The sequence below is a fragment of the Varanus komodoensis genome, unplaced genomic scaffold (assembly GCF_004798865.1).
Source record: "Varanus komodoensis strain SLA01 unplaced genomic scaffold, ASM479886v1 scaffold1, whole genome shotgun sequence".
NCBI lineage: Eukaryota > Metazoa > Chordata > Lepidosauria > Squamata > Varanidae > Varanus > Varanus komodoensis.
Genome location: NW_025335268.1, coordinates 100,675,618 through 100,690,359, shown reverse-complemented (window position 1 = coordinate 100,690,359; position 14,742 = coordinate 100,675,618). Strand labels below are relative to the sequence as shown.

The following is a 14,742-nucleotide window of genomic DNA, read 5'->3' as shown; positions in this document are numbered from 1 at the left end:
TCCTTCAATGAGTCTGTATTTGCTCTACTGTTGTCACCTGATAGTATTGCTTCTTATCCTCTTTTGCTAGCACTTGCTTACTTAGCCAGTAAGAATAGGTGGTGAGCAGGAAGTGGTATCGCCCTTCCTTTCACCATGCTTTATTGTCTAGTTCTGACACAGCTCACGCTGTGACACACGAGTGTCTGGTCTGATGGAACACACCTGAGTTACCTGATCTTCAAGCAACTTGCACTGGACACATTTCATTCATTTATTTACTTTGTTTATTTACATAATTTACATAATTTTACATATTTTGATGCTGTACATCAATAAGATAACTGAGCCGTGGGAAATAAAAGAGAAAAGGCAAGCATAGTGATCACAGTAATAACAATTGAAATGCAGAATTAAAGCCTTTAAAATCAGATTATGCCAATAAAAATAGCTGGCTGATTGAGGGAGCTTGTTTAAATAAAAATGTCAAAAGCAGGCACTGAGAATGAAAGAACGTTCATCTTTGTCTCATGTGAACAGTTTGGGAATTCCATAGAGAACGAGTCAGTACATTGAAGTCTACATTCTGAGTGGACTTCAAATTGCAGGCCCATTTGCAAGGGCCAGGGTTATCTCTTCTGATTATTTTAGTGACTAAGCAGCCTGGTAAGGCAGAAAGCTCAGATTTCCGGATTCCAAGTTGTTTAGGGCTTTATATGCCAATAGCAAACATAAAGATGTCCTAGTAACAAATAGAGAGCCAGTGTAGTTCCCTTGGTATAGGTGTTCCTTTGCAGTCTCAAGCTGCCTGCTTCCTTGATGTTTAAAGCCCTGCAGGTTTTGATCTTGTCATCCTTTCACTATGGTTTTTTTCCTAGTGCAAATGCTGTGATCTGCATGCAGGATTGGGAAGATCAGATCATGTCAAATTCCTTTGATAGATGGTGATGAGTGGAGAGCCACCTGCTATTTGATCCCAGATGCAAAACTCATTAGCCACACACCAAGTTTGCATCAAACCAAATCTCATAGTTTGCTGATCATTCTATCATGTTGGGGCCCCAATGTAGCTACTAATGTGATATATAGTGAGAGTTGGTGGCAGAGGCAAAACAACAAAATGAACCCTTTAACACATGAGTGCATAGGGAATGGCTTGAATTGATGGAGTTGCTTTTCACATTCTAAGCGTAAGCCATATGGTTGTGACAAATTATTTTAAGCTGCAGTTTTCTGGAGGGGTAGCATTTATGGTTCCTAGAAGCTTGTTTAATTTTGAGCTAAGGAAGGAAGTAAACAAGCATAAGGCAATAGCTGCAACAAGGCCCTTATTATGTTTGGGCTGACTGTCACACAGAATTGGGTATAATAAGAATCAAGGCTGAAAGGTATTTTGGCTCTGACAAGAACCCCGCAGGACATTCTCCAGGGAAGAAACTTTCCTGCTAGCAGTAATACAATGCTTGGGCTGATTTTTATTTCTATTTTAAAAAAAAAAATTCAGAAGCTACTGTCCCTGTTGGGTTCTTAAGCAGTGGGTGGCATAGGTTGGAAGGAAACCCAGCAAAAGATTAAGTTTTATCAGGCCAGCTTTTCTGTTCCTTTTAACAAGGGGCATAAAGCATTAATGCCACAATCAGGAGTGTTTACTGCTGCTCAAAAACAATCCTTATAGCTATTGTTTATAATATAAAATGCAAGCATAGCAGGCAATTTTGAGGTAACCATGAGGGAGGCTAACAGGGAAGGCTAAAATGTTCAAATCAAAATTGTTTGCCGATACTTCCAAATATGTAAGTGTTTATCATCACTTCAGGTTGAGGATGCCTGCTATTTAACACAAATAGATACTGGAAACAAATAGATTATAATTCGAAGCATAATCATAAAATCAACTGAAATCAACAGTGGGTTAACATTCACTTGGGGTGTTTGTTTCTGTCATTGCACTGATGTAATCAGGTTCCCTAATTCAGTTGATATGGATTAGATTGCATTTCCTAAGGGCTAATTTGAATTAAGCATAAAGTTAAAGATAGGACTAAAATTAGGAAATAGCTGTCCATACATACTGTATTTCATTGTGTTTATCAACATATTGTACACTGCCTGGATAGCCCTGAATTGGGCTATAGGTTGGGACATATAAGTTTTAAGATAAACACATAGATACATACATGCAAACATACAGGGAATAAATGAGTTCTTGCTCTATAAATGGTATTGTTCAGGTAGCTTCAAATGGTTATGCAACAAAAGGTGTCCTTGTTCACTCCTTCATTTTGATAATCCACAAGATGAAATTTTATTTTATTCATGGATTCAATGTATGTCTTGATCTGTACATAAAACAGCATATTCTTAATTCCCCACCATCAGATTTTTGGTTTTTGAAACCAAAACAGGTTTAGTAGTGAGTTTTGTGAGAATATGACCTTTAAGCCAGTTTCTCTTTACAATTTTAATTGTCAGGGCTCTGGATGCTATAAGAGCATCTAACAAAACAGTGCCCTTGAACTTGTCTCTCTGAAACTGTGGAAATGGGTTTTCCTTGCTCCTCAGCTGTATAATCCAGCTTGTCTTTGAGGCAAATGTTCCATATGTTTAAAAAGGTATGGGAGATTGTCCAAATGAATGTAAGGACCAAAGACCAAGATATAAATCTAGACATAGCCAGTTAATTATTAGAAACCCTTGCAGTGAGAAAAAAGATTATTGTCTGAAAAAAATGGTGCAAACAGATGTGCATTTTAGAGACACATCACTTTGTTTCCACAGTTCAAAATAGCCATCAGGTTTTTCTATGGATTAATTTTAATCCCTGAGCCAGGATTCCAGCAAGCCATCACTTCTCCTTCACAAACTGTAGCCTTCAAACAGGACCCTACTAAAAAAGCAGCATCCAGGTTCTCAAGATTCTCAGGTACTAAATCTACTCAACACCACAGACTGTCAAGGAATGATGGTAAAGAAATTAAGGGTTTACCCTAACAATTTACCCTAACCCTGCACTCCTCAGGTGTGTTGGATGTGGCCAGATGAAGGATGCTTGGAATTATAGTCCAACCTATCACAAAATTGGGAAAGGTTGCCTTATATACTTCCTGGGTGTGTTCCTTCATTGTCACTCTAAGGTTGTCTCATTTCCAAGACCATTCTAGGGTTCTGAAGGATCTACCACCAACTATCTTCGTTTTCTGCTTCTGCTTCTTGACCTCTATACCTTCTTCCTTGAGTGTCCCCGTAGGCTGATCCATGCCATTTATGACAGGAACAATGAAGTCTAATATATTGAACTGGCAGTTGAAATGTATGTTTAGGAAAACATACCTTTTAAAATCGAATTCCAGTTTGACTTCCACTGCCCTTGGATAGGCAAGAAGTGATGGATGACACAACAGACTGTGTTCCCTTAAAATCTGAGGTAACCAAATTCTAACTTCAAAATCTCACAAAAAACTTCCTCAGACATATTTTTTAAGGAAAAATGAAAAATGTAAATGAGATATATGCCCTGAAAACTGGAAAGATCACAGTGAAATACATAAATATCTTTCATTACTTTTACTTTCAGGCTGAAATGCAAATCAGAAATTAAAGTGAAATGCCATGTATATGTATGTGTGTAAATGACTGGCTTCCTCACGCTTGCACTTTCCAGATATTTGAGACTTCATATCCCATAACCCTAGCCAGCATAACAAAATCCTAGAAGTTGTAGTCCAAAACACACAGAGAGTACCACGGTCTAGATCAACTGGTCTACGATATAATTTCCATTTGCATTTCAAATGCCTTATCATCTATCACATCTAGTGATGCCAGAAAATTTTGCAATTCATCTGTTCACTCGTCGAACTTCACCCATTCGTAATGCTGCTCCCAGGCCTGGAATACCACTTTACACATTCATGATTAAGTTCATATTTATGACCTTCAGAGCACATGCAGTCTGTATCTGTTCCAAACAATGTCAGTTTTGTGCACCTGCTGCATAGGCTGAATTACCTCTTTTGTTTTCTAGTACTCCGAGCTCCACCTTGGCTCTGTGAAAAGGAGGACTTAGCAACCTCCCCTGATGTTTTACCCATCCTAGAGTCTCTGGGATGTTTTAGCTCTGGCTCCAGGGTGTCTATACACAATTGCGGGGGGCTGCACAAGTGCAGCTCCTAACATCTTTGGTATTGACAATGTGCAAACACATGTTTACACTGAATGAACATTTGCTTTGAAGGAGACCTACATGGTGAGTTTACTTTCCATGTATGTAATGAACTGACCCAGTGTAAGCTTGCCCATTTTCAAGGGACTGAAATGCAAAATGCTTTATGTACTGCCATGCTGGAAGACTGAAATGTACGTCCAAAACAAAAATATAACTAGAACTGGGCTCCAGCTTCATCTCAGCCATGGAGCTAACTGAGTGTTTTTGGGCCAATCACAGAGTCTCATCCCAACTTACCTTACAGGGCTGTTGTTCTGAAAATGCAAGTGAGAAGAGGAAAGACATGACATATGCTCCCTTGGGTTCCTTGAAAGAAAAAAAGGGAGATATATAAATATAATACATAAAACAAATAAATAACTTTATTTATAATAAGTAGCTACTACTACTTTGATTTATGAGTTGGTCTGTAGCTGAAGTGCTCAAGGTAACATATGCAATTAAGCAAAACAATAAAACACATGATAAAATTAACAAAGCGCAAAATACATAGAAAGTATTACTTTAAAAGCACTAACAAAAACTCAGCATTTAAAAGCAATAGATAGCTCAACCTGAATACAGAGAAGATTATTTTAAAATACAGCAGTACACATATTAAGAATAAAGACAGAGCAGTGAAAAAGACCTGGTCCTGAAAAATCCAGGAAATTCCATAAGGTCTTTCCACACCTGGGGAGCCTTCATAAGTAGCCACATAAGAATCTTAGTGTGTAGTGTTCATTTGGGACAGGACTTCTCATGAAGGTTTCATGGTACAGGGCCTCTCAAGGCATGAGAAGGACGCACATGGGAAGAAATGGGCCATCACATACTCTAACCCCAAGCCAGGAAAGGCTTTGTACAGGAACACGCAGCCTGAATTAGGCCTGGAATGAACCAGAAAAACAGTAAAGATTTATAATGTTCACATATAACACCCTATAGTGGCTAGTCCCCTAGCCACTATAGTTTGCGCTGACTGAAGTTTCCAGTTTATCTTTAAGGCAGCCTCACATACCAACCATTGTAGAACATCAGTTGGGAGGTTATCAGATGGATTACTGAAGTCAAGCTGCCCTTATCCAGAATTTCAACCCAGAGGCACTCTAAATTACGAAACAAACATTTGCTTAAGAGACATAGCTGGATCTATGAGTGCTCCAAGCTAAGGATTTGATCCTCTGGTAGGAGTGCAATGCCTTCTGGGACATCACTCACAGGGACAGTCAAACTATCCACCAACCGTGGCTTCTTCTTTTCTGGATTGAACGTCACTTCTTTGGTTCTCATTCAGTTTATTATCATGGGCAGACACCGATTAAGTAATTCCATCTCCTCATCTGGTTTAGATGGGAAAGAGAGATAAAGCTGGGTATTCTCAGCATACAGATTAAGCTACACTCTAAATCTCTAAGTTGCCTCACTCAGCAGTTTCACATAGGCGTTATATGGCAGGTGGACAAGACTGAAACGTGCAGGACCCCAAAGTATAACTGCCATAGGATCAAGCAGATGTTCCCAGCACCACCTTCTGGAAACAGCCATCCAAGTAGGGGTGGACTCATAGCAAAGCCATGCTACCAATTCCAGATGGAGTTGGCAGAATGATGCCATGGCTGGAAACCACTGAGAAGCCCAGGAGCATTAAAATAGTTACATTTGCTCTGCTTTTCATAGCAAAGGTAATCCCACAGGGCAACTGAGGCAGTTTCTGTGCAAAACCACTAAACCCTGAGTGAAATTCATCCAAAATGACTTTTTTGTCCAATTCTGGCTGCAGCTAATCAGCTGTCATCCACTCAACTGCCAGCTTTCATGGTTAGGAAAAGGCAACTCAGTCACTGGAGCTAATTAAACGACTGCATGTATATTCCTCCTTTCCTGCTTATGAAGAACTAACTCTATAACTTGTCCATATACACACTTCTTTCTTCATTCATAGAAAAGTGTACCCCCTGCTTTATATTTTAAACCTTCTGTCCAACACCTGATCGCCACTCCTTTGCCAACAAAACATGTCCCAAGGGAAGGAGATGCAAGTCCCAAATAGAAAGAAAGAAGCATTCCAGCAGCACCTAAGAGCCAAAAGAAGCAAGTAACAGCTGGCTCCTGACCTAAGAAATGTCATGAATTCAACACATGGAATGATGGCTTATGAGACTGAAAGTGCCAGTTCCGTCCCTTGTTAACCCCTTTTCAGTGGTGTTAAAGAATGCTATACTGTAATTTGCTGTGTGCAGTTGAAAGGGTACCATTAACAGACAACATAGCAGCTGGCAAGCTGGAGAATAAAGATTTTGAAAGGAGTGTGAGTTCATTAGCCTTTAAAACAGAAAAAGTTGCATATTGTTAACTATTTTTCTTAACAGGTGCTACAGTCCTGCACCTGTGGAGTCGGTTCAACTGACAATTCTTATGATTTGATAGCCTACTTCCATAGACCATTTTGGTAGACATTGTACACTGGCAGACTTGAACACTGCTCTATTTATCCACAATTTCAATGTATTTTCTGCAACTAAGTTATATTTACCTGAGAGGTTTCAGGGGGAACAGGTTTCTGAATGTGCAAGAAATCAGTTGAAACAAGCAATCCTTTATTTTAGATCAAAGAAGTAAAGAATACGTCATTAATCTGTATAATGTAATACTGCATGCCTGCTGACAGCTGTGCACATTGCCTAAGAAAGCACAGGACCATTTCTTTAGGGTTCATGTGTTCGGTGGTTACAGATTGCCTATTAACATTTTGATATATTGTGAGAACCAAGCTGAGATATTGTCCCGACAGTGGGTGGACTAATGCAATTTACTAACTTTAAATAAAGTGTGCATGTATTTTGTTATAATACCGTAACAAATTTCATTTGCCTGACAGAACAAAAAAGAAAGGAAAGGATTTACAAAAAAAACCCCAACAACACCATGCTGTCAATGAATAATAATGAAGTTATTTAAATGCCAGGATATTTGAAGGAATATTTTACATACTATACATTATCATAGATATGCGTAACTATGCCTGAAATAAATTTATCATGTAGGAGCTCTGTGGGTGGATAAGAAGGTTAGTGTTGGTTTCTTGTGCTCACATAAACCACTAGTGAAGTCATTTATTTTCAGTTAGTTTTTGTTTATGGATGCACCTCAAATCGTAGGTAGATGTGTTAAATGTATGCCCTAAATCTTGCAGCACTAATCTGTCTATCTGCCTCTCCCTTAGATTCACATATGGATCTATGCACAGCAATCAAAATTGAAATATAAGGGCTGCATGTCCTTCTATAATCTCATGATAAAATAAAAATAAATAAATGAGGCTAGGGAGTAAACCAGCATAGGCATGAATGAAAAGATTTAAATATGGATTAAAATGCATATTCACACAGTCCTTTCTCTGTGTATTTAGAAAGAAATCCCAGGAGTTTAATGGAATAGCTTCCTAAGTGAGAGCCTAAGGGAGGCATGGGTAACACACACAGCTCCCCACCACTAACGAATCTGCTGCAGAAGAAAGGGAGCTGAAGCGGGGGGGGGGGGGGGGAGCTGATTTGTCCACACCATGAATTTGATTGCAGTCTTGTTGATTTGAATTAACAAGCCTTGTTGATTTGAATTAACATGGTGGAAGTGCCCACTTCCATTAAGGTGAGTCACAAAGAAGAGATTCCTTTGCAGGCGTGTCCTGTGATCAGTAATGATGGTGTGCAATGTCACAAATTGTGCTTGTTTGTTTGCTCACAACAAACAGACACGGGCCAACTCACAGTAGGATTCTTTTAGTGATGTACAAATAAGTTCAGGTGCTTCAACAAGCAATTCAGGACTCGGGTGGGGGGAATCTATGCTAGAGTCACTTCCATTTTTTAGGAACCACACTCTCAATATATCTATACAATGCAATCAACATTGTTTGTTTGTTTGTTTGTTTTAGTTCTACAATGTCCACTAGTCAATGACATACACCAATGAATACAGCTTTGTTTCCATTGTGATATTGTGTCATAAAAATAATAATACAATAGCAGGAGAAGTAGGAGGCATCAGAAAGATGAAGTGTGCAATGAAAAGCTGTATTAACTAAGTGTGAGTGTGAGTGAGTGTGGACAATGAAAAAGCAGGGCAGGGACAGTTTCTTCTGCTCCATCACAAAGAAATCATAAGGAGAAAGGGCAAGTTGAGAGGCAGTGTAGAGAGTTGCTATTGACTGTTCAGATGGATTTGTCTGATTCTGAGAAGGAGGTGGATGGCCAAGTGGATGGTGGTGAGGACTTTGAAGTCTCAAGGTTAGCTAGCAAAGTTTCTTAGGCAGAGAAAGGGAACTGGCCTGCTTTGGAAGGGGCAGAAGGGTTTTCAGGATAGGAGCAGATACAGGAGCCAGTCCTTGACCCAGTAAGGATGTGACAGGACAAACAATCTGCCCAGTTAGAAGGTCTCCAGCATTCCCACTGTCTTGTGCTCAAGCAGTAAGAACCACCAAGACAAGTTGCAGACAAGTTGTAAGCAAGCACAATGTGTGATATTGCACAGCATTACTACTGACCATGGGGCACAGCTGTTAAAGCAAGTTTCCAAGATTCTGACTTCATGGGTCTTGTTTTCTGATCACTGAAAACAGAGAGATTCTGAAGGAAAAGATCTAATGCTGTGGGGCTGCCCTTTAAATTTCATGTTGAAGTGAGAGGAATAAGAACGCTGTAGTCCCACCCTTGCATGTTGCATCCTCTCCATCTCCCTGTTCCTTTTCCTTCTTCATGGAGACCTTTTCAGAACGGCAGATGAATAACTATCAGATAACAGTAGGAGGGGTTATGGGTAGCCTCTGTTTCTGTTGGAGTCCAATGCACAGGGGAGGAGTGACCTAAAGGAACAATTAGCTACTTAGGACCTTTGCAAAAGAAAAATGTTGCTGATAAATAACACTAAAAGCTTTAAAAGACGAATAGAATGGTGAAAAGTAGCCAGACAATATTCATTTTGAAATTATTAACCATAAGTATCTGCTGTTATTTATCATTTATAATAAGCTTTTAGCCTGTGTGGCTGTTTACCCAGGAAACCAGAGAGAGTTCTTTACTCAGAGATATTAGATCCAAAGTATGGGCAATGAGTCAGAAAAACTGTGAGGAGGGAGACTGAGACTGTTATCTTACCTATGCAGACTTACTTGGAAGTCACATGGCTAGATTGTGTTGCTCAGACAACATGTGTCAGAATCCGGACAGCTTCAGGGTTCCTCCTGCTGGCCAAGTGTCAGAATAACAGAATAACAGTATTGGGGAAGAGCTGTTTAAGAACTGACTCTCCCTTCCACCCTCCAGAAGCTGTCTCAGCAGTACTGGTCTCTAGTCTATTGAAGCTTTTGCTGTGTTTGCTTCTTGCTCCTGGATCTTGCACCTGTCCCTTCACCTTGCTCCAGGACCCTGTTCCTAATCCTGCTCCAAGGTACCTAGTCCTTCATGCTGCCCCCCGGCTCTTGACTTCTGGCTTGTGTTTGACTACTCCCTTGTTACTTGGACTGTGCTTCAACAGACCCCTGTTTTGACTTTGGCCTGATTGACTCTGCCATTTGGACTTGTGACTTGGACTGGTAATTAGATTCTGGCTTTGACCACTTTGCCTTGCTTCCTGGATCCTGGTACATTCCTGAGTCCTGATGCATTATCCTCTTCCCCAGATGCCCACACCCTGAACCCTTGCAATATAATCATGAAAAAATGCAAGCTTCATATCCTTTTGGGTTAGTTATAGTTTTGTGAACAGAGTAGAAAAGGAGTTGAAGAACTTTACATAAGAAGGAAATGTTCAGTACCATTTAGAAAAATGAGATGTTAAGATGTTGTATGTCTTCTGTAGTCAGGAAGAAAGTGAATGTTCAAGCTCCATCTGAAGTATGTGTGAGGGTCTCAGAAAGTGGACAAGAGATACATAATAAAAGATATTTTCAGATCAGTGTCTGGAAACCTAGTGGGAACTCCTAGGGCTTCACTGATTCTGTGCATTGTTTATTGCCTATGCATGTATATAAACATCATCACATTAACCTGTACCTTAGGAACAATTCCTATGGCTCCTTGCCTCACCTGACCTTTATGTAGTCAGAAGACTTCAAATCTTGGAATGAAAAGTTAAATGTCTAGAAACTTCATAACAGTTTTGTAACTTTGTCTTTGATGATCTGGGTTCACCTTTGGACCTCTGATGCCTATAATGGTGTTAGAATCAAGAGTATATTCTGACTTTGTGGAATAATAAAGAGGGAAATGGGGCAGCAGGAACTATTATTTCAGGTATGTGATGTTTAAGCTTAAGATAAAAGCGTAAAAGTCTTAATGTATGCAGGTATATCTCTTTTAGGTATTTAGGATACAATTATTAAAAGCTATTAAAAGGACCATTGATTCTGATGTTCATCTTCAAAACATCTCATTTATAACATTTCTCTATGATTTCTATAACTGTTACAAAACAATGAACCTCTTCTTTTAACTAAACAATACTATAAATGCAGATGAAAACGCTCATGCATGAAGTTATTGGTAAATCTTGACAGAAGATTGCAACTAAATAACTAAAAAGGATACAAGGAATCTATCTATCTATTGAGAGAGTGTTATGAGTTGAAACCAGTTTGGTGTCAATGGTTAAGCTGATCATGGAAGATTTCATGTTAGAAAAAAAGAGTTCTGTCCAGGTCACATGACTACTTTGTGCATATGAGCTGGTTTGTTACTTTTCAGCCAAGAATGCAGTGTGTATGTGAATATCTTGTTGCCTGAACCTTCTGTCAGCAGTACCAATTACCAATTAGCATGATTCTCTTCAAACTGTGTGATCATGGTTTCACATACCAAACAATTATTTGCTCTCATAATGAAGAAAACAGATGATCCGTTCTTTTTCTGCACAGTGCAATTTGTGCTGGAAACCAAAGCATGAGTAGTTATCACAACTTGATTTATTGAAGAATCTGAAGTGATCTCTTAATTATATGGCTTCTTGCTGCAGTAACTTGAAGTTGGTGTCATTTATCTGCAAGCTTGACCCACTTGTATATTATATTGACTGTGCTTAAATGTTGTCCCACTGGACTGTTAAAATATAAATCTATGAGGATCTGTTGATCTTGTGACTTTTCTAAAAGTACTGTGTAGTTATATGCAGGAAAATAGCATTTTTGAATTTAATGGCTGCCAATGTTAACTCAGATATCAAGCAACAGAAAATTTAACTAGGGAGGCCATTCCAATCTCTCCAGCTGGAAGCTGTCATGAAATTTATATGGAAGACTTATTCCCAGTACTTAATTTCTAAAAAGAGGGGTACCAGAGCTCACCTGTAAAGAAGGGTGAACAATGGTTGAAATCACTAGGATTCTGTTAAGATCATCTCACCACTTCTCTTGTGGTTGATTCTCTTTCACTCTGCACAAACAGAATATATGAATCATGCGGTTATCAAATGAAAGATTTGTACATGCATTCATCTCATGTATTCCTACTCAGAGATCCATAAAAATCATATTTTCCAGGAATCATTTGAAGATCTGATGAGGTGTGATTACTTAGTGAACTATAACTTGGCAGTGGTGGGATGGTGGGATGAAGCACCCATGTCACAAGGAGGCAAAAATGTCTGCGGAATTAGATGCATAAAAAATAGGCAGCATAGACACAGTGCTGCACATCTGAAATAGAAAGTATTGTGGAAAGTCAAAGCAACATTTTTGGTAATAATTCTCTGTGTTCAATTAATTATGAGAGACAGTCCTTATCATTTGAGGGCATATATAACATTAAACTAAACACCTTAACATTCCAAATCTAGACAGATTTGGCAGATTTCCATTCCAAATCTAGCGCTACGTGGGGCTGCCCTTGAAAATGGTCTGGATACTGCAACTGGTACAGAATAGAGCTGCCAGGCTGCTGACGGGGGCCGGCCATTACTCTCACATAACGCTGGTCCTCTACCAGCTCCACTGGCTTCCAGGTGAAGTCCAGGCCCAATTCAAGGTGCTGGTTTTGACCTATAAAGCCCTAAATGGCTTGGGACCAGGATACCTGAAGGAACGTCTCCTTCCTTATACACCCTCACACCCCTTAAGATCTGCAAGAGAAGCCCTGCTCCGGGAACCCTCTCTAAGAGAAGTAAAAAGGTCATCAACTCAGAGTAGGACCTTCTCTGTTGTGGTGCCCGGACTCTGGAATGTACTTCCCAAAGAGGTACGCCTGGTGCCAAGTTTATACTCTTTTTGGTGCCAGGCCAAAACCTTTTTATTTAAACAGTATTTTAAAATTTAATAACTTTTAACCTTCAGTCACTCTGTTTGCTTTGTGATTTATTGTTTGGCTTTGTTTCTGTTATTAGAAATTGTTGTTTTAATTGTTCTTTTAAATATTGTAAGTCATCCTGAGATTTTGTATAATAGGATGGCATACAAAAGCTTTTAATAAATAAATAAATAATAAATCCATATATCTTAAATTTAGATGCTCCCAACCCAATCTCATATTTATTAAAATATGCACAGGAATAATGTAGGTGGCACCATTGCTTTGGATAGGTATCTCTAACCACTCTAGTATGAACTAAATAAAGAGTTAATATGCACAAAGAGGCTAAATGTGAACTTCAGTAGTTGGCAAGCTGTTATAATACCCTAAAGAGCAACAGTGTTTTCCAATAAAAGAAAACATTTTCTTTACTGAACAAGCATTTTGAATTGTACCACTTGGCTTGCCAGGAGTGAAGTTCCTATCTTATCTCAAGATCAGATGGCTGAGACTGGTGTATTGCAAGGAAGTAATTTATCCCTTGTTGTCTTGACACTTGGCATTTATGACAAACATTACCACCACCTCTTAGAACTAGATTAACATTTCTTATTGTAGCAGTTACTTTGAGATGGCATTGAGAAGATGCAATTTTAATTTTTCTTAATCCAATATAAATGCAAATGTTAACCACTCACATGGTGGCATGTGTACATAATTAGGTGTCATTATATACTACACGAATCATTTGAAAAGCTCCAGAGAGTTATTTTGCTGCATGTCTTAAATTGGAAAGCAGCCAAGCAGTTTGCATCTTATTTTTGCTTTGGTATTTATGCTTGCTTAAAATAGTTCTCTGAAATTACAGGTCAACAGATTATGGGACAACATATGAAAAACTGAATGACAAGGTGGGTCTGAAGACCATTTTGAGCTACCTCTATGTCTGTCCAACGAATAAGCGCAAAGTAAGTGAAATCATATGATTGCCTTTAATCATAACCAAATGTTTCTTTTGATTAGTGTCTTATTATTTACATAGCACTGCCAATGCACATGAAGAAACAAACTAAAACAAGCAGATTACAATTTAGAGTATACTGAAATTTTCTTTTAATCTTCTCTGCATTCTGTTTCTCATTTCGTTCCTCCGGGGAATAATACTTCATCCACAAACTGATGATCATACAGCATTCCACATGCATCTGGTGTGTCATGAGGAGACTGAGTGATCTGTCTGCACCACCATCTTCCATGCATTTAGCTTAACGTCTTCATACACATGTACAACTAAATGCATATTTGGGAACATTAAGCTGTATTCGGAGCCCTTTGCATAACTTGAAGAGAGCACATAACTTGAAGAGGCCTTAGTCTTGCTCATTGATGTACATGTGGAAAACAATATGAGCAAAAGTTTACATATTGTTCTTAACCTGCAAGTCATGAGTAGGGGCAGTGTTGTGGGTACTCACAAGGAGCTTCTAAGCAAGGCTGCAGGAGAAAGTGCAGTCATTGGTTTCATGAGGCCAGGCAATGAAGGATTCCTGTGCCAAAACTTGATTTAAATTAAACTCACCTTGGCCTCTGATGAAGAAGCAATAATCCAGTCTTCAGCTCCTATAACAGGCCTTGCTTGTTGCCATCTGGGACTAATGGAAACTTCTAGCTGGTTTCCTGTACTGACTTTAGGAAATAGTTCTGTTCTGGAGTTTGATATGATGAGCTGTTCAGGCATATCAGTTAATTAAATAAGTCACAGCAGGGATATTCAGTGCAGGTAAAGCAGAGGAGAAGTTGCAGATAAAATGTTCAACGTCTGATGCCAATATGGTAGTAAAAGGGGCTCAAGGGGTTGGGAAGAACTTCAGGGGAACTAATGTCACTGATGGAAGCCTCCTTGACAGAACTTTAAGATTGGTTGGAAATGAGAAGCAAAGCCCATTTGGTGCTTCCAGCCAAGGTGGAGTTTCCTGAGTGAGGCAGGCAGCTAAAGCTTCTCTGGTGCTTCAGGGCTGTTAACCTATATTGCAACTCTATTGGGCCTATATTGTAGTATGTTCAGTGCCAAGTTAAGACATTTATTTTTACAGGATTTTACAGGTGCAGTCCTATGGTCTTCTGACATTGTCTGGAAGGCCAGAGGATTAAGAGTTGCAGCTCTGAGATCCTGTGATCTTGGACCTGGGATTCTGAAGACTGAGCCCCTGGAGATGATGCAGAAAGAACTGTACCAATTGCCTTCTTCTGGGTAACAATAGGGTCTCCGAGGGGGGAAAA

General features: G+C 39.3%; 1 protein-coding gene across 2 annotated transcripts in view; it reads left to right on the top strand.

The window, feature by feature from the left end:
- The window catches only part of LOC123027417 (VPS10 domain-containing receptor SorCS1-like), a 435,900-nt gene that overhangs the window by 203,037 nt on the left and 218,121 nt on the right, over window positions 1–14,742 (top strand). For both annotated transcript variants that reach the window (XM_044438294.1, XM_044438286.1), the window contains exon 3: window positions 13,331–13,430. In XM_044438294.1, coding sequence (XP_044294229.1) covers window positions 13,331–13,430 — 100 coding nt within the window. The remainder of the gene's footprint in view (window positions 1–13,330; window positions 13,431–14,742) is intronic.